Source organism: Dicentrarchus labrax, unplaced genomic scaffold (genome assembly GCF_905237075.1).
Source record: "Dicentrarchus labrax unplaced genomic scaffold, dlabrax2021, whole genome shotgun sequence".
Lineage (NCBI taxonomy): Eukaryota > Metazoa > Chordata > Actinopteri > Moronidae > Dicentrarchus > Dicentrarchus labrax.
In genome coordinates, this window is record NW_026136719.1 from 25,422,979 (window position 1) to 25,450,374 (window position 27,396).

Genomic DNA, 27,396 nt, shown 5'->3' on the forward strand with positions numbered 1-27,396 from the left:
AAGGAAAATCCAATGACCAAAACATACACGGACCCATACCCACGCATCTTTTGCAGGTTTGCGTGGAGCTTACCCTGACTCACAATCTGTCAAGAGGCGGGGAACAACCTGGACAGGTCACCAGTCACAGGGCTCATATACAGACAATGTACGTGGTTCGAACCCAAGACCTTGCTTGAGGCAACAAGGCTAAACACTGCCAGCACCCTCCCTGCTGGCACCCACCCCTGCCTTACACAGGTGATGCTTGTTGGGTGGCTTCTATGCAGGCATTCCACTGGCTTAACATATTAACACAGTCTTTTTCCTTAAGTTGTGTGTTGGATAGGATCCAGGTTTTACTCCTCTTTGTGTCTTAGCTTTACTGGTCAAAGCCAGGTCATGTCCACCAATAAGTTGCTATAAATGCACTGCCTTCAGATAGCTTTACAGCTGGTCAATACACTGTACCCTTTTGCATTTCTTGAAGGAGTTTTACATAAAGATATTTTGTGTGTCCTAGTTGTCCCTACTCATGATAGGGAGTGAACTTTATGATTTACTACTTTTTTTCCTGATAAGTATTATCAAAAGTCACAATTACAAGTACATAAAAAGTCATATTTTCATAAATCCTCAGTTACTGCTCATCTTGAAGTGCTTTTTATCCTGAAAAGGCAGTGATCAGTGTTCACTATATTTTGAAAGATTGTTGCTTGTCCCTTTTGTTTGTTTCTGCAGTCTTTCTTGTTTACCTAATTTCCTATTTATTATATATGAGCTGTGCTATCCATAACTACTTAAACTGTATTTTTACTAGTGTGTTCACAGTGAAAAGGCACAAAAATAAGTAATCAAAGATGTCAGTATGCACTCTAATTTAACTTTTATGGGTATGATGGCGATGTAAGTTATTGCCCCATAATGGTTGAAAAGTCTTATCAACATCTTATCTGAAAAACAATGTAAAAGTGTTATCTTTGGTTAAACATGTTGCTTTTTCTTTAAGATCCAAAGGCACAATCCAAAGGTTCACATCTTTTATTATTTGCTGAAAATGGATAGCTTACATTTATTTGTATACACTAAGTGCCAAAACAGTATGAATGAAAATTTCACATGTAGTTTATACTCAATATTGTTGGTATACCGTGCACATTTTGGAGACCACTAAGCCATTGGAATTAGAAACCGTATCACTTTCTGCATGCCAAAGGACATTCTTCCCCGTAAATACCTACCCAGAACCAGTGTTTAAAATACAGTATTATGTAAAAACACAAGCGTTGCAGATGTATATGCAGTAAAGTGTTTTGTAGATGATGTCTTCAAGAGTAATTGACAAACAAGGAAACCTATCATGTTTGCAGCAGAGGGTTGTGAACAATAGTAAATCAGCCAGCAAAGGTGCAAAGAATGTACATTGAAGGCCTGTGTGCCAGTGTTGCAGCAGGCTAACAAAGGGAGAGACAGTGGAAAGGCACAATCAGCTATGAGAAGTCCTCATTCAGCAGTAAAACTAAACCATTAGTCAAGAGGAACCCATATCTAAAGTACCTCAAAACTGACATTAAATCAGAACACATGGTCTTTAAGTGTGTGTAGAAGAAATTCTTTATTATCACAGTGTATATACTTCAGACTTCTTCATAGATAGTTGTCACTCACGTTTAACAGGACATTGGTATTGTACACAGTATTTTTGTAAACATAGTCCAGGAAAGTCAGGGTGTATTTTGTTCACATTCATATGTGACAAAGTAGCCCAGGTTACACTGAAGAATATTTTTCCTAAATATTTTATCTTAGCTATACATCGAACACCATGTTATGACTGTGGACGTTTACGTTTAAAATACTTTACATTCACGTTTTGTTATAAACAATTTGATAAATACAAGATTAGATATAACAAAAGAATATATTTATATATTTTTATATCTTCTTATATTCCACATATATTTGTTTTTTTTTCTTTGTGGCTTTATTCCTTTCAGCAAGGGTCTGTTATGATTCAAAGTTAAAATTAAACTCTATTCCAATAAATAAGAAACAGAATAAGATCATCAAAAACATTCCTAAAGGAACATATTGGCACTTCTATGGTGATGAAAAAGTGGAACATCACAAGATATGTTTGAAATCAAAATAAGAGTTGTTATCATGCATTTAACATAGTAGTTCATATACAGAGCAGTGAGAGAGGCATTCCCTCTCCCATGTACTGTACATTAACTGCATACTGTGTGGTTGGCAACAAAATCCCGATACACACACAGACATTCACACTAACTCTTTCTCTTGCTAAAGCCACAGATATTCCTCAGAAGCACTGGACAGACAAACATTTGTAAAGTAAAAGTCACACAATAATAATACAAAACATTTTGTAACAGTTATGCCATTTGTTTTGCTGAAATTTTCACCTTCAGTAAGCAGCCAGACAATGACCAGGCACAGCCTTAGTCTCTAGAGATAAAGGCCTGGATGTGAGTCTGGCCTTTCAAAGCATACGGGGTGAATTAAGCCTGCCTCAGTTCTTTTACAGCTTTGGAGTGATGCATGCATTATTCCCTTTTCTGTAACAAAATGTGACACAAAAGCATTATATCAGGCCTTTTTTCTCTTAGCTAAGGAGCTTGACCTTGATGCACTGTTGACCCACAGCTCTTTGGCTTGAATATCAAAGGACTGGGTCAAATCGAGAGATTGCCATCCACAAACTGTGGTTTGATTTAGTCGGTTCCTGAGTCAACACAGTTTTTTTTGTTTTTTTTCTTCCTGTACGGACTGTAAGAAACATGGAGTGTCTCGCTTGATAAGGCACTGACACAGATAAGCAACTCTGCCAACAGAATGGCAAGGACAGAGAATTTCTTTCATTATCAACATAATAATAAATAATTACAGGCCTAAAAAAGTTTTTTTTAAAAAATGAAATATTTGGGTGCCCTGTATAGTTATACACAGGAATATAGATACAGAAAGATAGGATTGTTTTGGTTTTAATTATAATTTCTGTCCTTTCCAGGAGATAACATTACAAACTATACAAAATCACAACTAAATTAAAATAATAGAAAAAACATAATTATGTCCACAGGCAAATAACATGTACATTTTCCGCATGGGATACCCCTCCCTTATGAGCTGATGCTTTAGAATGGTATTGAAATGTTACTGTAACATAGCTCTGAAATCAAAGTGCTTGAAGCTACTGTTGACAACAAAGGCCTTGGGTAGTAAATGCACAGGGAGAAGAGGGGAGGCTGCTGAGAGGTTGGAGCCTGTCGCTCTCCTTGTCTGTCCCACCACTGGTGGCACACAGGAACTCCAGACACCAGATGTGAGGATGGATGAGGGAATTCTGGGTATTTATCATCAGATGGCCAACCAGTGTCTGAGCTGGAAAACAAAAGAATGTCTTGGGTCTGTTTTGTGACTTAATGTCAGCTGTTTTTTAGTTTACCTGCCTTGGTTGATGTTTTTTTCCTCGCTTACTCACTGAGTAGTAGCTGTTGTTTTTATAAGCCACTCTTTAAAAGGCCTACACATAGTATTATCTCTTAGTTCTACTCTTCATATGGTTCATTTTGGTACAATAGCAATAGTTGGTGCACAGATCCATTCACAAATAATGTATTTAAATCCAGATCAATTGCAGTCATTTAGCCATTTCAAAAAGACACTGTTAGAAAGCACAAAAATGTACCCTTACTTTGAACTGCCGTACATTTCCTTCAGCGACCAAATGATGTTCATGTTCTGGAGTGATGCAGTAGGCTATTCTCTGCAAAACAAATAATTACCACACATAATTTGCAACACTCCTTTACATCTTTGAGACATACATACAGTAACCCACACTTGCCTGTTAATATATCTCAATATATCTTCTTAAAAAATTGTTTTCTTATTTGATTGTAAAATTCTTGCCTTCTTGATCTTTCAGATCTGCATATTGTCAGAGGAGTCCACGTAATACTTGCAGATGCAACAAGGAATGTAATCAAATCTAACACAAGACATTAGTAAAAATTATCATTATTATAAATCTCTGACAAAATATGCCAATGCCTTTGGGAAACCGTGAGGAATCCTCATCAAGAACTTCAGCGATGTTTATTTTGGTCATTCTAAGGAAGAGATAGCCAAAACCCTGATAGGTGGTGACAGGAATTTTCCAGAAGAATGTGTGTACTGAGAACCTGAGAAGAATCTTCAACCTTGAGTACCAACGGGAAATGCCAATGGGATGTGGGAATTGTTACAGTAGAGTGAAGCTGACACTGGCTGACTGCTGAGGGATGAAAATATCTCTCTGGTGCTTTGATGATTATGGTCATAAAATCAATGCTTTGAAGTTATCTTTTCATTTGAAAGTGTTCTCACAGTGCCAGTGTCATCAAGTTGAGAGAGTAAAGTTTGCTCAGAAATCAGATTGCTGTTTTCAAGTTTTGTTTGAAAGAAGAGCACACTGTATTCCCTTTAGTCACAATTGTGCTTACACACAATCTTACACTGGCTTTATCACCTTGTATACTGACCTCTTTGAATGTTCCTGACACACTTAAGAATTTATATATGGCGTAGCAGGGAACAAACAGCATGGAGGACATGGCCACACCCCAGCCCACTACGTTAGACCAGTGAGGGAAGACGTACTCGTCATATTTCAGGACTGATGATGTCAAAGTACTGGCTATCACCACAAACTGTGATAGAGAGAAGAAAGAGAAAGGAAGAAAGAGAAAGTGTCACATAAGGAGTTACATATTGTTACATGTACTTGTATTGGTGCTGTTTGTAATGTTTGGAATCTCTTCATACGTGCAGTGCACATCATTAGATGCTATGAGATATTTTCTCAATCACAATAATAATCTCCTGTGTTACTAGCACAATGCTACATGATTAAATGTTAACAGAAAAGGACATCTAATTGTTGCACTTCAAGTTGGCAATTTTTGACAAGGGTGTGTACTCTTTTAGAGTACAAAGGCCTGTCATTGGGACAGCACCAAAATATATCTGTAAACAATGGTAATTTATTTTTGCATTTGTCCCTTTTTCTCACAATATGAAATGACCAATTCTCCTGCATTGTAGACCTTGTTACTGCAAACGTACACTGTTGTCCAGGGGAGGGTGTAGACAGTCATGAGCTTCCTCTGATACAAATGGTTGTCTACACCAACTCCTGGACAGAAGTGCACACAGCCGCGTGCTTCCTCTGCACATGAGTCACAAGCTTTATCACCTGCAGGAGAGGAACTCACCGGGAGGCGCACTGAGTTTCAAACTATCCTCCCTGATCCCACCTCCTCTCCGGGTGCAATCCAGAAGCACCATTCACATGATGATTGAATCTGGGTCCCTGTGGTGGTGTGTGCCACCCAACTTATTACATTAGTTTAGCTATTGATTCTAATAGGAATGCATTTCAAATTCTGTGTTAAATTTTACAACTGAGCTGGCCAGCACTGTATTACTGACACAACTAACATATGTTTACTGCCTGCTGGAATGAATGATACCTTTGTACAGCTTGTAGAAAATTGGGAATGGCAGTTAATGGAAGACATCAACCATCATAGTTTTAAATGTCATTTCTTTTATACATTTTAGTTGATTTATGTGCTGAATTTTCGATTTCCCTGTCCAGGATACCAGCTCAATGTAACTACTTTTAATGTTTTTTATTCCTCTTACCAGCAGAAAAGCTGGGCTGACAAATTTCCAGCATAGTCTCCAGTAGAGTCCTGGCTTAAAGCCCATCATTTTCTCAATGTCTTCGCTGAAGCGGTCCACACCTGGAGTGAGCATGAAAAGTTACACAGCAATGTTATACACATTCAACATTAAATCAATGTAGGCTACAGCGAGTTATTTGAGCAAAGTATGCAGTCTCTCTGGACAGTAGGAGGGAATGCAACACATGATAGCCTACACCCTCGTAGTCTACTGATTTTCTTTTTTTCCCGGTCTGACCTTGAGCTGACATAACTCATCATGTGTCTCTGACTTATTTATTTCATTATCCCATCAAGATTCTGCCATGCTGTTATCAATATTTATTGTTATGTTTTTTGCTCCTGCTCTGGAAAACCTCTTGATGTGGGCCCCCCATTTTTTGTTTCTACATTTGTTTTTCTGTAAATTCCTCTTCCCCTTTGAAGGTCTACATATGGTGAAGAAATACACTAGGTATGCTAGGTTAGATAGGCCTGCTGTGTCTTCCAGCATGCAATCTTTTGACTTATGACATGTTTTTTTGTTTTTTTTGGCAATGTTTTGTCCTGTGCTCATCCCTGTACTGCATATGTGAAAGTACACAGAGATAAGTAGATAGGTTATTACACTGATCTTGTATTTCTGATCATTTATGTCACTGATGATTCTTGTCATATATAGATAATGGCAAGTGTTCATAATATAAATGTAGTTATTTTACAAAAATAATTTAATGCCAGTGTACTGTAGAATTTCATACCATAAAACCACGACACTCCAATGGCCTCGATCAACACGGCAAAAAGTATAGAAGTCCCTGCTGCATACTTATCGAACAGGGTCAGCACGTAGATCCCACCCTACAGAGAGGGAAAGAGAAAGAGAGAAAATACAGTGTTTGTGTGTCTGTGAGGTATATAAATCTCCTTGTGTGCAGTCAGCAAACCAATGATCTCTGAGCACACACATGCCTCTCATGGTGGAAGAGGGGATTCTGTGTGTATTGGAGCTTTTGTACCACAAATCTTTGATTTGTATCCTGAGTGGTACAAATTTGTATCTTGTTCCAGGGAACTAGCATAGGAAAGGCATCATTCACTTTCTCAATAACCTTATTGATTTGATTAAGCAAAGAAACCATGTGAATCACTAACATAATACTTTTTCTGGCTCAAAAGTCTGTATTTATATAACCAGTAAGCATGTCTCCTTGGTGCTGATACTATGTAAATGAACAGAGAAAATTAATAATTTGCTTCCTGGGCACTGCTTTATTTCTAATTTGTTAACAGAGTGTGATGCAATAGCGTTTTTGATCATTTCTTTGAAATAGTTCTGCATTTTTTTAAAGCAATTTTTCAGTGACGACATATCATCATGAGACTTGGAATACTTCCTTCCAGGAAGCGTTGACGTACAGTTTAAATCTCTCATTTATCATGTTTTGAGACTACAGGACAGTCCAGTGAGACAGACAATTGTAGTGTAGGTAGTTCTTTATACAGTATTTGTACATGGCTGAAATGAATGCAAAGCTATATTTTACTAAATAATTACCACTCAAGAGTTAAAGACAAAATGATGCAATACATCAGCAAGCATTATCCTAAAAGTGTGACTTTGACAAGTACTTCAGTCAAGTATTGAAACCTGATACTGACATTAGTAATGCACAGCAAGGCAATCAGGAAGGTTCCAAAGGCTGTGGCGAAGGTGAAGAGCTTCCTGTTTCTCTTGAGGATCTTGAAGTCATCTGTCAGGCCTGTGATGACTGCCTCCATGCCACCCATCTGGTGGAAACAAACAGAGAGAGACATGACACTCAGATATCTCTACCCAGTGAAGGTGTTCTCGAATGGACTGGTTTCATTTTCCTAGACTTTGACTTGAGCATTTCAGTCAGTTTTGTATGCTACAGGTGAGATCCTTTCAGAACTTCCACTTGACAAAAATATTTACAATAGTCACTAGTATGCTGATATATATTAAACTGAACAGTTTTCTCTTAAGAACAAAAAATGAAAAGTTGGATCTTGACTCTGCAGAATGCTGTATGTGCAGAGTTTGACACTAGAAGGATGTTTTCACATTCATCTGCTGTAAGTGGAAAGTTTCTCTGTTCTCATTGAAAATCGTATTTTGAAGTGTCGGGCCTATGAGCACGATTTGACATCACAAATAGTTTGGAAGTCAGTCCTGGTCCAGTATGCACCATATACAAGTGTGATGTAAAAACTGGAAGCCACCAGTGCACATACAGTGAGAATGGACTTTACAGTTAGGTAGGATACTTCTTGTGTCTGGCAGGAAAACTTTAGAAATGAACATAATTTGCATATTCAGAGATTCTGGAATTTTTAGGTAGGATTGGATGAATTGAAGTTGGGTCACAGACAGCCGGTAATCTTATCAAACCATCTTTGAAATGAACAGTTAGCCCTCATTAAGAAAGCAGTCAGTAGTAAAATGAAGACAAACGTTGCCATCAGAAATAATCTTTAACCACTCAAGTCTTCTATCCCCTGAGGCTGGGGGCAGATGTAGCATTTTTTGCTGGTTATTTCAAATTGTGTCACTTTGGTGCTGAGTAAATTTCCATTAAGTTAAGACCTGCAGTCTCCAGTTGTGACTTCCTGACTTATAGATCTTACATTATTATAATAATAATAATGATATTTTAGTATAATACTGAAATGGTCTTCATCTGATCTACTTGATAAACGACAAATGATGAAGAGTTAATTACTTGGTTACTTTGTTGACAGATAGGAGGCGATATAACTAAACCTTGTTTATTTAGAGCCTGAGTGAGTCATAGGGAAGATGTTTTTGTTAAATTACTGCTGGCTTTTGAAATGTCAAAGAAGGAAGCTTTTGTTGGTGCAGACCATTTACAGTCACTTTATGCTGAACCAGAGACATAGTTTACTCCACGCGACTTTACTCTTATTACTTAAATTCAGCAACTTACCCATACCATCAGTCGTCAAGAATCATATTGGTTTACAGTTTTACACACCAAAGAGGTGCTGGATGCCCACTCAAATCCTCTTTATTATTTGCCCTGCTTATTGAACAGTTGGCAAAGTCAACAGCACTCAGAACCTGAGCTGTAAAGTGTGCAACCATAAAAGAGAGAAAGAAAAAAAAGAAAATTGGGAGTACATTACATTTGACATTTATTTAGTCAACTTGATTTAGATGACATTCTACTGTGTTATTTCCATGACATAGCAGAGTAATTGTTAACATGACAGGTCATGGGAACATCACATCATTTAAAGTAAATTGGTGCTTAGGGGGGAAAATGGCAGTTGCTCAGAGATTAACTTGCACAGTGAGTATTCAATGCCCATTAGTTTCCAACGAATGTCAGGTTTAATGGGAAACTCAACAAAGCTATCCAACATGATACATGATATCATTACCATCCTGAGGATGCCTCGATGTGCACTGTCTACTCTGTTCTCCATGTGCACAGTAAAGGTGGCACTGGGTAAAAAACAGGAAAAATCACTCCTCATTTGAGATGAAGAACTTTATCTATCTTTATCTTTAGATTCAGAACTATGTAAACCTATATCCAGCATTTTGCAAGCACCATATGCATGCATTTCATCAGTAATATTGACCACTCAACTTGAGTTACTCTTGTATTTGCGCTTTTATACATGTACTACCTGTACGTTTTTAAATGTTTATTTAATTGCCACTTGTACATCTTGTTAGTATCTGCCCATGGTTGTAAAAGAGCTGTCCTCTGTCCATTCCATCCAGGTAAAAAGATTTCTACTTCTAAGAGTGTTATTTTGTTCTATATAGCGGTCGGAGTGGTTGTTTGGACTCACCGAGCTGTCAATGCCCAGAGTCAGCAACATGATGAAGAACACAATGGCCCAAAATGTTGAGCCCGGTAGCGTAGAAATTGCCTCAGGGTAGATGATAAACACCAATCCTGCCCCTGTACACCCACCAAAGCAAGTGAGGAAAAAATATACAAAATATGCTATGTGATGTACAGAATAACAGCAACATACAGCAACAGGCAGTCAGTGATCGTGTGGTGTATTTTTTTTAGCATAGTGGTTGTTTCTGGACTATCAGCACTTACCTTCTGTGGCTACATCTTCTATATCCACTCCATGTTTGTAAGCCATGTAACCAAGAACAGAGAAGATGGCAAACCCTGAGAAAAAACTGGTGACGCAGTTCACAGTGCTGGTCAGGAGAGCATCCCTAAAGACAGAAAACACACAACAAAAACAAGTTAAAAAAGAAAGCTAGGTTTCTTGATCTAATTTTTGACATTGTGTTTTGTAGCTTGGTTTTTTTTTTTTTTTTAAGTATATTTTTGGGGCTTTTATTGCCTTTTATTATAGTGACAGCTGAGGGCAGACAGGAAAGGGGGGCAGAGAGAGAGGGGATGACACACAGCAAAGGGCTGCAGGTTGGATTTGAACCCTGGGCTGCTGCAGCAAGGACTCCGCCTCGGTACATGGGTCACCAGCTCTACCAACTGAGCTATCCAGGCGCCCATAGCTTGGCTTAATATTCACTAACTTTGTTTTAACAGGGACAGTAAGCCAATATGTTTCAAACATATTAAGTCAAAACGGGGCCATATGTTCTTTCAAGTTTTCATGGGTTGATCTTCAGCCAAACACTGTGTTTAAAAGGGGATATTCAGGTTAATGAGAAGCTTTTGTTCTCTGCTCCTAGTTGGTGGTTTGATCTGTAATTAGTGAGCTGTTCTGTGGCCACTAATCTGTAGTTGTCTGAAAAATGGAACAAGTTCAAGTTGGCCTTGGCCACCTCCTGGGTTGAGGGAGAAAAAATCTCTTAATGAAGAATTTTTTTCTTACTGACTTTGAAACCTCTGATTTTTCTGGGGGGTTTTTTGTATTGCAGTCTGTGATAGAACCTTTTACAGTTTTTATTCAGTCTTACGCTTTACTCTGGTCAACCAGGTCATTACACACACACACACACACACACACACACACACACAATGGAGGACACACTGCTAAGAATCCTTTTTTATTTTTTAGTGGCAGCAGCAAAATCATTTTAGCCTTATTTCTTGTAGAGATTTTCTCTAGCAAACTCCAGCAAAATATGTTTTGTCTGCTGGGTGTATATTTACAACTATGATAGGTTAAACTGCTGTTTTGCCAACAGCATCTGCCTCCAACAGCACTACTGCAACCTATTAATGTGGAAAAAGATTAGCCAAAGCCCACAACCTGGGGTCTGCTTTTTCTGAAGAAGTGCAGCACTGTCACAAACCAGTCAACATACAGCCTTTGGCTATTATCTGGCAACCCTTCCTGGCCTGTACTTTATCTATCCTGCTAACACCTGGCCATTGGGGTCAGCTGAACTGATTAGCATCACCTCTGCTGCTTTGTGATCCAGTTACATGCTGGAAAAGGCCGACCGCTCAAAAACAGCAGGATGTTATATTGCTGTCGGCTTCTCTTGGACTATCAAAATTCACAAATACAGTGCAAGCTCTTACCTGTAGCAGTTATTGTCAAATTTATTATAACTGGCAAATGCAATCAGCACCCCAAATCCTGCTCCTAGTGAGTAGAATATCTGGGTGGCAGCATCAATCCACACCTACGGTAAAAAAGAGAAACAATTTTTTGAATTCCTCAAAAAAAAAAGAAAAGAGTGAATGCAAAGGCTTTATTCCATTATTTATTATCTTTGGAAATGCATGTTTACCTTTTACACTTTTTATCAGCTAGGAATGTCTGGCTCTTTGCAAAACATGTGAATTACGTATATACATGAGTGCCACAAATGCTCTGCAAAACTGAACTTTTTCTCAACCCTTACACACATACGTCAGCTCAGCTAGTGGAAGATTGTATCTGAAATATGCGTGCATAAACTACATTCATTCATTTACACATTCAGTGAGGGAGGCACCAATGGGAATCTAGCCTTTAACCCTTAGAGCATGAATTACTCCACCCAGCAAATTACAGGAATACTGAAACAAGGTTCTTTAAATTCACATGGACTCTTACGTAATGTTGTTCGTAAAGTCTAACATAAATAGGTCTGAAATTCCCATGTGTAAACACAAAAAGTCAACAAATACAAATCCTGAAGGACTGTCAAATATTGAAACTTGTGTTGTGACCAACATACACTGTCACTAACCTCTAGATTGTTGAGCCGCTTGAAGTCAATATGGAGGTAGGCCCTGATGCCCTTCATGGCCCCTGGTAGAGTTATGCCTCGAATGAGCAAAACAAAAAGGACGACATAGGGCATGGTAGCTGTGATGTACACTACCTGAAATACACAGGACAAATCGGTAAAAGAGGAAAGAAATGCACCATACAGACTGTTTTTCATTTAACCATTCTATCAATGAACAGACGGAAAATGTCCGATAATATACAAGTTCAATATGTAGTCAGTATGATAACTTAAAAACTATGATGGCAACTTAAAAATCATAGTGTTTGATACAGTTTGTTGCTTGAATGCAAGTGACTTCAGTATATTATATAGCACTGAATATAAACACTAAATGGTAGAATAGCATCCAATCCTTACAATGTTTATCACTGCCTCTTGACTAGCCTTTTTTTACCTCGTACCAACAGTTTATACTGAGCAGTTTTACAAGATATCTGCAAAGTGTCACAGAATCACAGCTCCACATTCTTGTACAAATATTGTAGATGGCATTAAATGATATGGGTAAAACATTTTTGAATTAAAAAAAAAAAAAAAAGTAAAAACTGAGAAAGCAACAATTGTTTTTGTTGTTTGGTTGTCCAGGTCTGTACCTTCCCTGAGGACTTGACACCTTTCCACAGGCTGAAGTAGAGTATGAAGACCACCACAACCAGACATAAGGTCAGCTCCCAGCGAGGTAGGCCCAAGTCCTGGATACCCCTACTCTCATGGAGATGTAGCACACCCCGTCTGCAGAACGACACACACACACAACAGAAAAATATATACTGCATCATCCAGAAGACATTCTTTTTATTCTGATATATTGTACTGTATTTCACAGCTTTAAACACTACTTGGCACACATGATGTGCTGTAATTTTTTTATGGTATGGCATGTTGTTTTGTTTTTGGCTACATCTTAACAGATGATTCTGTCAAACGAGCCCACCCTGATTCTACTGCAGCTGGGGCAGTCATAAGAAAACAGCCCACACTGTAAGTGCCTGGGGTGAAGATGGGAGATGAAGTATGGGACAGAGGCTCTCTCAGGACATGCATTACAGCACTACACCTTCAACCAGTACTTCCAAACTACTATCACCCCAGTTAGGGCTGGGCGATAAATCGATTTTATCGATTAATTCGAATTTGTAGTTAAACACAATTTATTTTTAGTTAAAATCAGTTTTCTCTTGAACTTCCACAACACCGGCGCTCCCCCCCCCCCCTCTCCACAGATAAACACAACATGGCAGCAAGCCAGGATGAGCTCGTCCCCAAAAAAGGCACAGTGTCGTCGGTTGCTTGGAACTGGTTTGGTTTTGTTGCGTCCTACAGCAAACAAACCACGACCCACTGCAAAGTTTGTTTGAAAGCTGTTGCAACCAAAAGGTAGGTAGGTAAGACAAATTTATTCCAGCACCTCAAGCAGAGGCATGCAGCCGAGTGGAAGAAATGTTGCTCTCTGCGAGATATACAGGACCGCAGCCCAAACACCCACTAAAAAACAGTCTACAAAAAAAACGATTAAAATCGTAAATCGGGTTTGGTGTGAAAAAAGATTTTATTTTTAAGCCATATCCCCCAGCCCTAACCCCAGTATATCCTTGGCCAAAATATTCACTTTAATGGCTTGGAAGAAATGAATTCCAATTGTTTTCAACACTAATGCAGATTAAATATCTTTTACCTAAAGTAAAGGTATCCATCTTGGTGAAAGCTTAGTGAAGCTGGATCATACAGCCATCTGTTGACTGAAAGTGAAATAACTGTGTTTCCCTTTCTCTCTCCCTCTCTTCCAACTACACACACACTGCTTTGAAACTGTCAATTATGACCTCTGATATTGTTTCACTATTATCAGCCATTCTCCTTGAGCTTACTGTCAGATCAAGGTGAACGTACAAAGGTTCAAGTGTTTTATCATGACATAATGAAACAAAGGGAGACAAATGGTACCTCTTGCATCCCTATCTAAATATTGTTTCCAGCTGCGAGCTCATTTTTTGACTGTCAGAGGAGAGAGAAGGAAGTGTACAACTTAAGTTTACAATATTGTAGGAGCAAAGTAAATGTGATAAATTGGTGTGGCCTCTTTAGTCAGAAGTTGCTGTCATTATGTCATGCCATCAGCATTACATCCTCTCAAAATGTTCAGCTCATCAGCTTAGCCTTTTAAAGAGGACCAAAGCAGGAAATGGACGTGAGAATACGCTTAAAAGAATAGTTGGGAACCATGCTTAGTTTCAGCGATTGATTACCTATTGATTATAATCCATTTTATGTCTGTGCGTAAGGTACGGAGCTGGAGTGACGCTGTGTTTGGCTTAGCTTAGCATAAAGACTGGAAGCAGTGGGGCCTAGCCTTGCTCTGTCCAAAGTGAAAGGAATATACATTCCCACAGCTCTAAAGCATGAATCTTATTAGTTTAACCTATACAAATTTGAGGTTTTAGGGTCATAGAAGAACTTCTTGGTGAACAACAGCTGGGGATAGAATGGGCCAGGCTTGTAGTTTTCCTGTACATTCAGTCTTTATGTTAAGCAAGGTTAAACACATCCTGACTTGAGCTCCATACTTGAAATTGAATCAGTCTCTTCACCTTACTCTCGCCTAATGGGTCCCAAAACCTTTAAGTCCCAGAAACCAAACTGGTGAAATTAAGTTACTACAACTGTGTTTCCACTCTATCTGAATAATCCTTGAGATTAGACAAATTACCACAATAAAAACCAACAGCTTTGTTTCTTTCATCAAAAGAAATGGTTTGGTTTTTTTCTTTCTCAATACATGTATCAAACAGTTATATGGTTTTGATGCCGGTAGATGTGAGAGGTAAAGGGGGGATTTATCGCTCATGTCATGGTAGTTTGTGATTGAGTGAGTGAAAGCAACAACAAGAGCTTGAGGTCTTCTTGGATCAATTTTTTTCCATCTATCACATTTGATTGCCTGATTGTTCATGCAACACGTGCACCAGCTGTTTTGCCTGATGCACTTTGCCAAGGCGTTTTTGAAGCAGCTTCACCTGTAGCGATGCATCTGTCTGATCGGCCCCTAAGGCTGTTCCAAGGCATAATAAATGCTTTGTGAAATGGCACTGTAAAACACTATTCATAAGGCCTGAACATATAGAAATATCTGTCCAGATGAGGACTCATGATGGGCAAACATGAATCCACTGACAACTAAGACAGACTATGTGATGTTTTACATTTTTATGTCTCTCCAAAGCTCAGAAGCATCAGTGTATAAAACCCAGTTTCTGCCGCAACTTGGACTATTCCACATCACCCTTAGCAGGGGCAGTAGTGGACTGAACCCTCCTGCGCCTGGGCCATGTTAAATCTAAAAATGGTGTGCACTATTCGGGTACGGTTTCCATGTTGAAAACGTTTCTTTTTGAAACGGTGTGCAATGGGCTTTGAGGTATGTTTTCTCTTGTTTGGTGGGTGCGCAAGCAACACATGTAAACCCTGCCTTATTAAATAGACCGTGTGCACAATGGATCCAACTAAGGGCCTTCACAAATGCGCCCACTGCAGCTTGGTGTATGCAACAATTGATGACATTAAAAGACATGTTTGTCGTAAATTTTTTATAATATTAAACACATATTTATACCAATTTCATCAGACCCCAAAAATTATTCAAAAAGAACGCAAAGAATGTCTGACTTAGCTGCCAGCGCTTTCATAACGCAGCAGCGTTCAATGCACCACTGTTTCTGTTTAAATAAAAGTTTTGCTACGTGTTCTTGGGGCTGAATGTACTCTTGGTCTGTAAGACCAGAACTAGACCGGTCGGATCTACAGTATTTAACCAATTATGGACTGGGTGGTGGTTCTTTTGTGGACATGTGTATGCTGCCATTAAACTCTAAGTTAGCAATCATCATTGTTATTAATGTGGTTAAATGGTTGTAGGGTTGTGTCCCAAACAAGCAGTTATTAGCGCTTAATAGGGTTAATCCTGCTAACCATTATCAGCATTTTGAGCTAGCACTGAAGAACATGAGGCTTTTTGGTCCCTAAATATTCAGTATTTCATATCCAGGTTATTATTTGTTCAAGGTTGCCTTTTGCACCAAATTGTGGTTATTGTATCAGCATTTTATCATTTTATCTATGTGTAGCCAACAGAGGGCAGCATAAGCCAGCTAATGCTAAATTTATTCACCACTCTACCTATTCTACAGTATTCTGGTGTGGAGACACCAGACTTACTAGTTTAATATTCTTTCATTACATAATATTAATGTATTATTATTATTCCAGAAACAATTACACGTGATCTTGCTGAAGCTGGAATAAGAAGCAATATAGTAGTTATTTATAATACCATACTTTGCTGTGGAAATTATCTTTAAGCAAAGTCTTGAAACTTGACTTAAGTGAGTTTCCTGCTGGTTTTGTAGGGGTATTGCAGTTTGGGACACATGTGGCCAAGTCTGTTGAACTTTACATTCGCTTTATTTAACAATGTGATTGGAATCATGGGCACCTAGTTATAGTTAAAAGTGGGGGTGCAAGATTATGGCAGCTTTCACCATAAGCTACATTTATTGGACTAATATATGGGATAAAAAATATTTGTTTTTCATTGTGCTCTGTACTTTCAGCAGTGAGTAACAAACACAGACAAAGGGCAACCACGTGTGTGTCTTATGGTCCATGGCTACTTCTGACTAAACCCTTTTGTGCAAGCATTATATAAGGGAAAATTGCTTAAGCAGATGCAACCAATTTGAGTTAATTTGAGATTTATAGATCACAGGTTCCTAAATTACAGAAATGGGTTTCTTGTAACCTGCATAAGCTATGCTCATTATCTCTTGTGGATTGACTGTAGGCACACCGTCAGAAATGATCTAAGTTGATCTAAGAGTTCAAGTATAAATTGAAGAACATTTTTATAAATGAGGCCCCCTGGACTATGTTGTTGGAAAAGACTGTGGACAGTCATTGCATCATCATAGTTGGTTGCCTGCACTTTTTAAGAGAAGGTTAGAATATCTGGCTGCACCAGTAATAGAGCATACACTGTGTCCTTTCCAACCAGGAACAGGTTGTATTTTGTTTGTGTATCAAAATCCTGCAGTAAAACATTGAAAAGCCATTTTGTTCCTTTCACATTTGTCTTAAAACTTTCCTGAAGAAAGATTCAATTAAGCTGGCATGTGATGTTATGGGTTGATAAACAGCGGAACTAGATTTGGATCTGATACTCAGGTTGCTTACACAACAGGCAGACACACAAAACCTCAGGAACACGCAAATTGAAGTCCAGACATACAATCCTACGGGGCCAAAGGATCTGTGAAACTCTTCTTCTTTTTCCTTTACTTATCTTTGGCTGCTAAATTTCAAAGCTATACGGCCTTTGGGGAAGCAGATAGCGGCGTGAAGACATCAGTTTATTTGGGAAATTTAGAGTCTGTGCTCTGACCTGGAGGCATCGTGTTGGTGTTGTAATGCCCCAAGGCCTCCTTGTTCCTCTGATAGCGTTGATAGCGCACTGCCAGTAAATTCTCACTTAGTCGCTATAATATCAAGCCAGGTCCCTTTGGCCCAGTTACTCTAAACACATTTACTCTTATCGTCACTCAGCGAGCTGGTTATGCTGCTATCCTAACACTCAATGTTGCCATTAGCAAGTCTCTGTATACTTGAGGCTGTCACACTATTGCATATGGCCTGCAAAAAATAAATAAATACAAAAGGACTACAGACCCAAATATCAAAACACAGCTGAGGGGTTCTATCTAATTTCAACCTTATTTATGTATTGAATTAATTACAAATGATTGTCACTGTTATTTTAAAAGTAAGTCTTTCAACAACTATGTTAAATTGCGTGTGAGATTGAAGTGAAAGCAATCTTCTCAAGTGTCTATGTAATTTGTTCTTTTTGTTTAAATGAGGGCTATTTATCAAGTCTAGTTATCCTTGACATGAAATCAGATCTAAAGGAATAGGATATGTGTGCATGCTAATGAAGGAAGTTGGTGTTGCTGTTGTTGTCATTTTCTACAAATGTATTTTTTTTTAAATACTCAGAAGTACTTAAAACAGAAGTATTTAAAAGCTTAAATGAAGACTTTTTGTAACAGAATCTGACATATTTTATGTCTACTTGACTGATTACACCTGCAAGCAGAGAGACTTACACAACAGGCCCAGTGTTTGTCCAAAGGTGGAACCCTTTACTTTGCATTGCAGGAACAACACCGTCCATGAACACCACACTCAAAAATGAAGTAGATTAAACATTAAATATTTTCACTTCATTTTTTTTTTAAATCAGAGTTGGGACTATATGTTATTCTCCTTGTTCCTACAGCTGGATGTTTGAGCTTCAGTTTGCAGAATGATTTGTGTGCAGAATCTGACACTGGAAGGATGTTTTCACTTACTTTTTCTGAAACTGGAAGGTTTCTCTGTGCTCAGTGAAAACCAAATTTTAAGAGACGGGCCTATGAGCATAATATGTGACATTAGAAATTAGCCAAATTTGCCAGATTCTTTAATTTTTGACTTCACCCCCGACCTCAAGGCAAGCTTATGCTATAAAAGAACTAGTTTGTAGGACATTGTAGAATGACAATGGAAGGCAGGGTTGAATGTCTTTGGAAAGCTACAGAAATTGTTGGATTCAAACCTCCCAATTTTTAAGTTGGAATGGTGTAAGGGTAGGGCCACAAGCACCTCTGATGAAGCATAGCGTAAGAACACTGTGAAAGCCCAGCTGCTTCATGATTTGTATGTCTTTAAGCAGCGAGACAGCCTTATTCTGTAGAGTTAATCAACATGATGCTGTGATTTGGGAGTTAAACATCTGGGAGGTTTTCTTTGATCTCTTGAGGCTGCACAAGTTATCAAATTAATCACAGATAAATGCCCAGATCTGTTGTTTTCAGGTCAGTCTTTTGGCAGAAGCTGACCTCACATAGCCCTCTTCCAAACAAGCCGTATCATATGATTTACAATTGACTTTCATATCATCAACATTGAGTCAAGTCATAAGGCGGTGTACAGTGTATTATTGTTAAATTCTTACATGTTACAGTCAGCTACATATTGATTAAGTTAAATTATTATTAAGTTTAATTAAACCTTTTTGAGGAAGTTACAGTTATGCTGCATTTACACTCCTCAGCCTCAGCTTCTGATTCATTGCTTCTTTCTTTGATTTGATTTCTGGCTGTTCACATCATTAGTTAAATGTGGCTCACATCAGATGCCTGTTTGAACAGGTCACAGTCCTGAGGTGACCCACATGACGAACATAGATCTAGAGTGACAGATAGCCTGCTCATGGTTCCCCATGTTTTAAAATGTTTGAGAGACAGTTTTGATACATTCTAATGTTGTTTATATGTAATACCATTTAGCTAATAGCTCGTATTCTACTTGGATGGTAAATGGACATGTATTTATACAGTGCTTTTCTGGTCTACTAACCACTCAAAGAGCTTTACAACAGTTGGCACATTCACCCATTCACACATACACATCCATACACTGATGGCAGAGGCTGCCAACTGCTCATCAGGAGCAATACATCGCTTTCTATCCAAAGTGCTCACAGTGATACTAAGCTCACCCATACAGACACGTTCACATATCGATGGCACAGACATTGGGAGCAATTTGGGGTTTGGTGTGTTGCCCAAGTGCACTTCGACTAGACTCGGGGAGCCAGGAACCAAAACAGTAACCCTCCTATTACCTGGTGACCTGACTAACCCTGCTCTGCCACAGCTGCCACAGTAGATGAGCAACCCAAGAGTTACTCAAGAGGACAGCCTTTGATGAAATATGATGATGGTGTGTTACAGTATATGAAATAAAAGGACAAAATAAAAAACAACGTAATATTACTATAGATGGTATTTACAAGTTTGAATTATGTTATTTTTGTGTGTTCTCTAATTGTTGGGACAACAATTCTCAAATCAAGAATATGGTTATCCTAAAGAGATAAAGAAAATAAAGAAGATTGAAAAGAAAGTTCAGATTTTTGTTTGTTTAAAAATGCATGGTTATGTTCATCTTTCCAAAAAGGGATCAAATGACTGCATGTATGTGAAAGACGCCCTTGTAGTGAAGAACCTGCAGAGATATGATGCCTGACTCTGCCGTTCCCCTCAGCTCTACAGAGCATTTTAGTATCTTTCAGTTCATTGTTTGTTGATGTGTAGATAGGAAACTGTTTGTTATGCAATCTTCTTGTCTTCTTGCATAATGCCATTATCTAGTGTTAGCAAATCAATGAAATTGGATGTACTTTAAATTAGCTAAATGACATACACTTTATGATCATAAACAGTACAGTTGTGTGAGATCAAGAAAAAACCTAGTGTTGCATGTGTTGGTTAATAAATCAGCTAGAATATGAGCTTAATTGTAATACTGTACACTATAATAAGCATCTTGTTTGGTGAGCCTAAACTCCACTAACTAGCAAAACACACAGCTCAGGTGCAAACTAAGTATTAAAGAATGTTTGTTTTACTGTTGAATTTTGCTGCAGACTATGTTCCTGATAGATGAAGACAGTAGGCTCAAGAGGGTTTGTGGATGTAGAAGATTGCAAAAGGTGAAGTAAGAGAATTGTTGACTCAGTTGGCCTCCCTCTCTCATGCTGTGCCTTGGCATTGCTCCTGTGCTCAAAGCTAGCTGTAAGCAGGAGGATTTATTGTCCCCTACAGAGCCTAACCCCATGCAAGATCTGTCTTGAAGTACCCCATTGTTGTCAGTCTGTCTGCACACATCTACAGATTTTTCTTTTGTGTGTGTGTGTGTGTGTGTGTGTGTGTGTGTGTGTGTGAGTGTAATAGTCCCCCTGGAATGTATGCTCGAACTTCTGATTTTATGGACCATGAGCGCTATTGCATCACTTTTTTGACTGTAGTAATACACGAGCTTGGAGCTTTCATGTGAATGTTGACCTCCTCATGTCAAGTGTTTGCTGATAGTATTTTTGCTGTTTTAGCCATGTATTATATTTATATATTTATTGCTACCTCCTAGCTTTCTTTGATGATTTTTTTAGTTTTAGTCTCCCTCAATGTTTTTCTAAGGATTTAAATAAATGAAATAAATGAATATATTAGGTTTGAGGGTTCCTGGAAGTTGAAAGATGTCCAAGGATACTGATTAAATAAACATACTGTATGAGACAGTGCAGCGCAGCAGAATGGAAGCGGAACTTTTACAAGCTCAAGCTCTATTTGGGATGCATGCTCAATGTATTCTGTGCGTCATGCTTAGCATGTGTCCCTTGTACTGTCCAAGTCACTTCACAGACTTCCTCTGGGCTGCACAGTCAGTCTTCACAGAAGCTGGGGAAGAACTGGCTGTCTTTGAAGTATAAACAGATGGAGCTTTTTTCTTGCACTTCAAAGAGTGCATTTGAACTTTTTATGTATACACCTTTTTATAGTGCAAACATTTACGGTTGGATAATTTTGGAGTCACTACACTCACGTTTCAGTGGGTCACTCTCTTCACATGGACAGTGGTTCACGTGTTTCATTGGGTTGTATATGCGACTAGTATTATTCAGACCACACTCTTAAAACAAAGAAGCATCACTCCCATGTGATGAGATGCTGTTTATTGTTGGTTGGATTAACTCAATATACTGACTCAGCCGAATTGTATCAGTTATGTCCAAAATAAACAAACTTCCATAAATGGGCAATGAACAAAACATGCGAACATAGATGGTCTTATGAAGACAGTGAAAGTACCGTAATGTAATTAAGATCACTACATTTTGACATTTACCATTTTGATTGATTTTTAAATTATCTCAGTAAAGATTCAGCCTTCATGTCTTAATAACCGCGTCTAATGTGTTTTGTTGCTAATGGATTGGCAAAATGTATTGTAAAGGAGATTAATTGGATGCGTGAATAGTTGTGGTGTACAGGATATTATGTTCCTGTTAAAACTGAAAAAAAAAAGTCTGATAATTTTAGGTGGTTGTCCTACATTTTTTTCTTATGTTGCATGTAATGTAAATTGCGCAATGATCTACACAGGTCACTGTCTGATGAATAAATTCCTCTGATTTTCAGAAATTACTCACTCATAGTACTCTGCTGCAGGGGTGATCTTGTATTTGGCGTAAGACGTCCCATTGCCGAGGATGGATCCGTTAATGGATTTGGGGTCGGTGCAGTTCAGACTGTTCCAGCTGTTGCCACATTTGAGCCATGGCAGCTCTCTGGTCATGGACGAGAACAGGTAGTATAGGGACCAGGCAATGATGACATTGTAGTAGAAGCCAACATACAAGGCAATGAGGATCACTGTGTAGCCCACACCTGAGGAACACAGAGCTTTTAGAGAGGAAGAACAAACTGCTGTGCTAGACATTGTTGTTTTTGTATGTGACATTCCAACATTCTCTGTTGCAGAGGAACATGCGCCTGGTGTAAATTCATTTAATACACATATAGACCTTATTTTCTTTATTTCCTGCTGTTAAGATAATAATGTAATAATAATAATGTGTCTTTTTTTATAATTTGTATCAATACATCCCAATATTGGTGACAGTTGGAGATCCACTTTAAAAAGCAGATGATGTTTGCTTTATTATGTGTGATAATATTGAATAAATATATTTGTTTTAGGAACTGTCATAATACCAAACAAACAAATGGACTGCAGATACAGATTGCAGGGTCCAGGCAATAATGATAGTAATCATATCAACAGTCATTATCAGACACCACATCTCTAAGAACCGTCAGCTGTGTTGTATACCTTTTCTGATAAAAAATGTTTTACTAAAGTTCTGTGCAGTTCAGTTTTGTAAATCATTGATTCAATAAAAAGTTGTCATTTCTGCCTCATATCTGAGACCTTGTGCACCTCGCCAAATATTTTCGGTCCCCTTCACCATCTTATCACCATGAGGTACCCATATCTTTCCCTCAGCGGTGCAGTGGAGGGTACATTCACGTCGTCATTAATTAAACTTTCTCCAAATCTGAAAAAGTGTTCACACACAGCCACTATGCCTTAATGCTTACTTTCCATCATTTTGCACTTTTCGGGAGTAAATTACGGGATGAGTTGTTTGGTCTCCACTGGAATGTAATGTCGTTACATGAAAACAGAGAAGCCATAAACCCATCACCCACTCATTGTAGGCAGGAAAACAAAACAAAAACCCTCCTCAGTGTCGAAGCCAACAAAAACAGTGACCGGTGCTGATTCAGTAGTGCAGATGGAGGTACTTAGCTCACATTTGAAACATCCTGCATCAAATAATAATCTGTTGATTAAGAGACTTAAAAGTAATATGAAGTCAGGTCTTAAGTGCTGCTATGGTTTTCCAGATGCATGGGTAATGCTTTAAACAATACTTAATTACCGGTACAGTACTTACAGGGAATATGGCAGTAAAAACATTAATTTAGAAATGATTTATACTGTAGTTTTTTACTACTGTACTGTAGTGATCATGTCCTTTACTGTTCATGACAGTTGCGATGTGAAAGGTTATAAAGTTGATTATCATCTACAACAGTCCTCATAAAGTCAATTTTCTGCTCTTTTCTACTTACTGTACTCCATAACAATAATGAACAGGACTCTGTACTCTGTAACAATAGTCTCAGTAAACCTCTATCAGCTCAAGCTTCCGAAGACACCTGTAAGTTCAATATTGTACGCCATACTGTAAGTAGGCCTACTTTATAAATATACTATCATAACATATGGGGCTTAGGCCTACAGCATCCTCTTTTCCCCGGACCTCTGTTTGTTCCAAAGTAAAAACACAAACGTGTCCTTGGGTTATTTAAGAACTATCCTCATTTTGTTATCATCTGTACCCCTCCAAGATAAGTAGTATATACTGGTATTCTAATTTTAAAACAAGGAGAGCAGCTGATTTATAAAATGGTACGTAGGAATCTTCCCCCAAATGTCTTGTGCTATCAGCCTTCTCTATAATAGTGCATAATAAATCCTGACTTGAGATTTTTGGTTATGTTTCTGATTAATTTAATTAACTGACTTGCAATTAAATTGACCCCAACTGTGTTTCTCAGCATGCCATGGACACTAGCCTGGTTTGGTTTTGCTTCACTTATTTCAAATCGACATTCAACGGGGTAGAAGATTGCAAGTACAAGTGGAGAGGGATCAAAAAATACAAAGAGGTGACACAGAGAGAGAGACAATGTGACAGAGAGATTAGTTACAAGTGACACTTATGAACCTAAGGGGGGGAGGAAAAGAACAAAGGGATGAAATGAAAGGGCAAGACACTGTAAAGAGAAAAAAGAGAGCATGACTGAGCTGTAAGTAGCACAGTTTAAGAGGTCAGAGAAAGGCTGAAGGAAACGGACATGCTGGGTTACATGGGTGCGTACTTGTGCGTGTGTGTTTGTGTTAAAGGTCACCTTTAAAGATGGGGCATATTTTCCAAATTGTAGCTGCCCCTTCCCTGTTGTACTGGCCCAAGGCAAGTTCCATGTAGAACAATGGCATCCCCGCAATGACCAAGAAAAGAATGTAGGGGATCAAAAAAGCACCTGTAAAGTAAAGTAAAGTAAAGTAAAGTAATAACATTTCATGGTACACAGTATTTTTTCAGATAATTCCCCGCTAGTGTAACTTATATATTTCTTAAATTAAAAATTATATTGTAGGATTGGTGCTCATTGTGGAAATGCTGGACATAACAAAATACAATTTTTTTTTTGAAAAGGAATAAAAAGTGGCAGTTGGGGGTCTTTGGCACTGTTGGGAAAAACAACACACCATTACATACATGCAGGAAGGCTTGCAGCTATTTTCATGCTGTGCCTCAGTAGCACATCCACCAACAAGGAAATGACCCCTTGTAATTGAATTGTTCTTGACATTGTCCATCACAAATGACACATTATCTACAGTAATGAATACATTTTGCTGAGGGCCAATATGATTGACAGGCCAGCGGTGGAGCTGACCCTTTGGGGCACTGAGCACAACATGTTGATTTTAACCATGTGAATGGACACAGAGGCAAACAGAGGACAGAGTGCACCTTCTAGTGAGAACTCTGTTGTCATGAGTGTCGAAGGTGAAACAACACTGTCATTTGTTGATTAGACTACTCACACTGTAAAATTGTTCTCAACAGTGCAGCTTCAGTGTTCAATACTTCTGAAAACCGTTAGCAATGAGCTCAAACACTTGCTTTCCAAGTTTTATATAGGCCAGACAAATAAGTAGTCAAAATAGTTCATTTAATTTATCTATAGAAGCACATGCCTTTATGAAAGTAGACATTATTCATCATGTAAGCTAAAATACGCATTAATTATTAATGTATTTAAAGAGCTCAAAGTGGCACAACCTTAAAGATATTTTAATATACCAGTGTTGTTTGTTTATTAATACAGTTTTGCAAGCAATTAAAAGGAAAACTAAAATATATTGAAGCTAAAATGCTGTTTTAAAACAACCTGTTGTTGGTGATTCAATGACACAATCTCCATTATTACCCCACCCACGTCAGTGCGCCTTCAGCTTTCAATCATTCTAACGCTGGTTAGTTTGCATCAAGACACGCTGAGCAACCACTAGCCCGGACACTTGTTTTTCCAGTGTTTTTATTTCCAGATAAAACTGCTTCTGATAAGGTGAATCATACATTTGGTAGGAGATGTTGTCGCTTTTGGTGATCTGACGGTCCCAATTAAGTTGTAGATTTCCCTTTCCATGTGAATTCCTTGATGAAATGAGGTATTTCCTTCATCATGAAAGCTAAATGCCCTTCCCCATTTATACACCTGGGACTATTAAAACGTCAATTAAAGAAGATTAAAGCAACCACAATTAGAACAACAACATAGCAAAATGAATCTAATCTAATCTAAACTAACATTGCTGCAGTATTTGCTTGGTTAGACGGGTTGAACACATTTCTGAGACATTTGAAAGTAAAACTAGAAACCCTTTTTGTCACCTGACCCCCAAACAAAAGACATAAGACATCAGTGAAGAACAAACTACGATCATTTTACTGTGTGGATGTACTTTAACTTGCAGACTCAGTCACGTCTAATATTATTTTATTCTTTTTTTCCTTCAAGCATTTAGCGCCAGAACTTGCGGCGCGCCTTAAGTTTTGTGACCTCTTCTAAATTGTCAAGCAGCTGTGGACGCTCATTGATCGATTAAAAATACACGGTTTACTCACCTCCTCCATTTTTGTAGCACAAGTAAGGGAATCTCCAAACGTTGGCCAGGTCCACCGCGAAGCCAATGACCGACAGGAGAAAGTCTATTTTCTTGCCCCAAGTTTCGCGGTCGTCCTCGGGTCTGGTAGGACCTGCGCAGTGGCCAGAGGTAGGGGTGGGAATGATGGAAGAACTGGTGTACTGGACGCCATTCTGGTCCTTCACCAGTATCAGTTCTACCTCTTTTTTCTCCACATTACACTGTTTGAGCGGGGCCACCGACGAGAGCTTGTGTTCTGGCAGAACCTGGATATTCATCTTCTCTGCGGTGCGTACGAAGCCAACGCTGGCCCGGTGCTCTCACGGCCCCCTGCGGGTTCTGGCGGAGCAGATGGTCTGAGTCGGTGCGCTTGGATAAGGACGGCAATCTCGCTGGCAAAAAACGGATACGGTTGCTTTCTCCAACGAAACTACAGCTGACACCTCCGCGTACATGGGCTGGAGAGGAGGGAAGAGAAACAGAGAGTTCGGACAGGTCTGGTGTCTGTGCGTAAAGTTGCAGCACAGTTACGCACAGTGAGAAATAAAGGCTACGACTACCAGGGATGAATAGGTCACATTATTTCTCCTATAGCAGACAGACCCAATGCATGTGTGCTGCAACTACCAGTACAGCATTAAGATAAAACATTGTGTCTGCAGTCTGATGCAGAAGCAATAGCAGGCGTCAAGTGAAAGACACTTCACAGCGAATTCCTCTCTACGTCACCGCGCGCACTCAGCGCATTGTGCGCGAAACAGTCTACTCAATCACACAATTACTTAAAACATTACTTTTAAGGACAGTGAGAAAGATAAATAGTTATTTGAATATGTCACCGTTACTAAAGCAATTTAAAGTTGAGCAGCTGAAAGGCTTTCCTCCTTACTTGGTAAAACTAGGGACACCTCTCCATGACCCGATGCTGCTGTTGTCCAGTTGCATCTGAGGGAAGACTGCCCATTCTGAAGGGAACTATAAGACTCGCCTTCTCCAGCCGAGACGATATAAAATGCGAGCTTTTAAATCGCTTTCCTCTCTCTCTTCCACGTGATATTTTATAATTGAACACTTTCTCTCCAGTTTGATGTCGACTTGGCATGATCGCTTTTGTCGAAGCTCAAGTTCCCATAAACTTGTGCATCTGCTCCTGACTTGTAGGTGCACCAATCAGTCTGGAGCAGAGTGGTTTTTAAGATGAATCCATGTTGAGTGGGACTTAATGGGACGGTTTACCATTTC

At 38.8% G+C, this 27,396-nt stretch overlaps 1 protein-coding gene across 2 annotated transcripts; it reads right to left on the minus strand.

Annotated features, from left to right (window-relative positions):
* Positions 1-1,575: 1,575 nt before the first annotated feature.
* slc6a2 (solute carrier family 6 member 2) lies at positions 1,576-27,142 on the minus strand. 2 transcript variants are annotated; one of them, XM_051380270.1, is made up of 15 exons: positions 27,044-27,142; positions 26,135-26,612; positions 24,348-24,479; positions 22,016-22,253; positions 12,525-12,663; positions 11,887-12,021; positions 11,231-11,334; positions 9,824-9,948; positions 9,561-9,673; positions 7,374-7,502; positions 6,473-6,572; positions 5,692-5,792; positions 4,527-4,694; positions 3,698-3,769; positions 1,576-3,384 (listed from the first exon to the last, which is right to left on the minus strand). In XM_051380270.1, exons 2-15 carry the CDS (start codon positions 26,430-26,432, stop codon positions 3,361-3,363), a joined length of 1,878 nt encoding a protein of 625 aa, XP_051236230.1. In that variant the 5' UTR covers positions 26,433-26,612; positions 27,044-27,142; the 3' UTR covers positions 1,576-3,360. The 2 variants fall into 2 exon arrangements, with proteins under 2 accessions (XP_051236230.1, XP_051236231.1); XM_051380271.1 differs by having other exon boundaries at positions 26,135-26,597; positions 27,044-27,124.
* Positions 27,143-27,396: the final 254 nt, after the last annotated feature.

What these genes read in the sequence shown, in the direction of transcription:
- slc6a2 (XM_051380270.1), bottom strand. Translation starts at nt 26,432, where the DNA reads ATGAATATCCAGGTTCTGCCAGAACACAAGCTCTCGTCGGTGGCCCCG. An exon ending in AGAAGATGTAGCCACAGAAG is followed by an intron (nt 9,674 to 9,823) that starts GTAAGTGCTGAT and finishes GTGGGTGTACAG; the next exon opens with GGGCAGGATTGGTGTTTATC. An exon ending in TGTCAGGAACATTCAAAGAG is followed by an intron (nt 3,770 to 4,526) that starts GTCAGTATACAA and finishes TTTGTTTTGCAG; the next exon opens with AGAATAGCCTACTGCATCAC.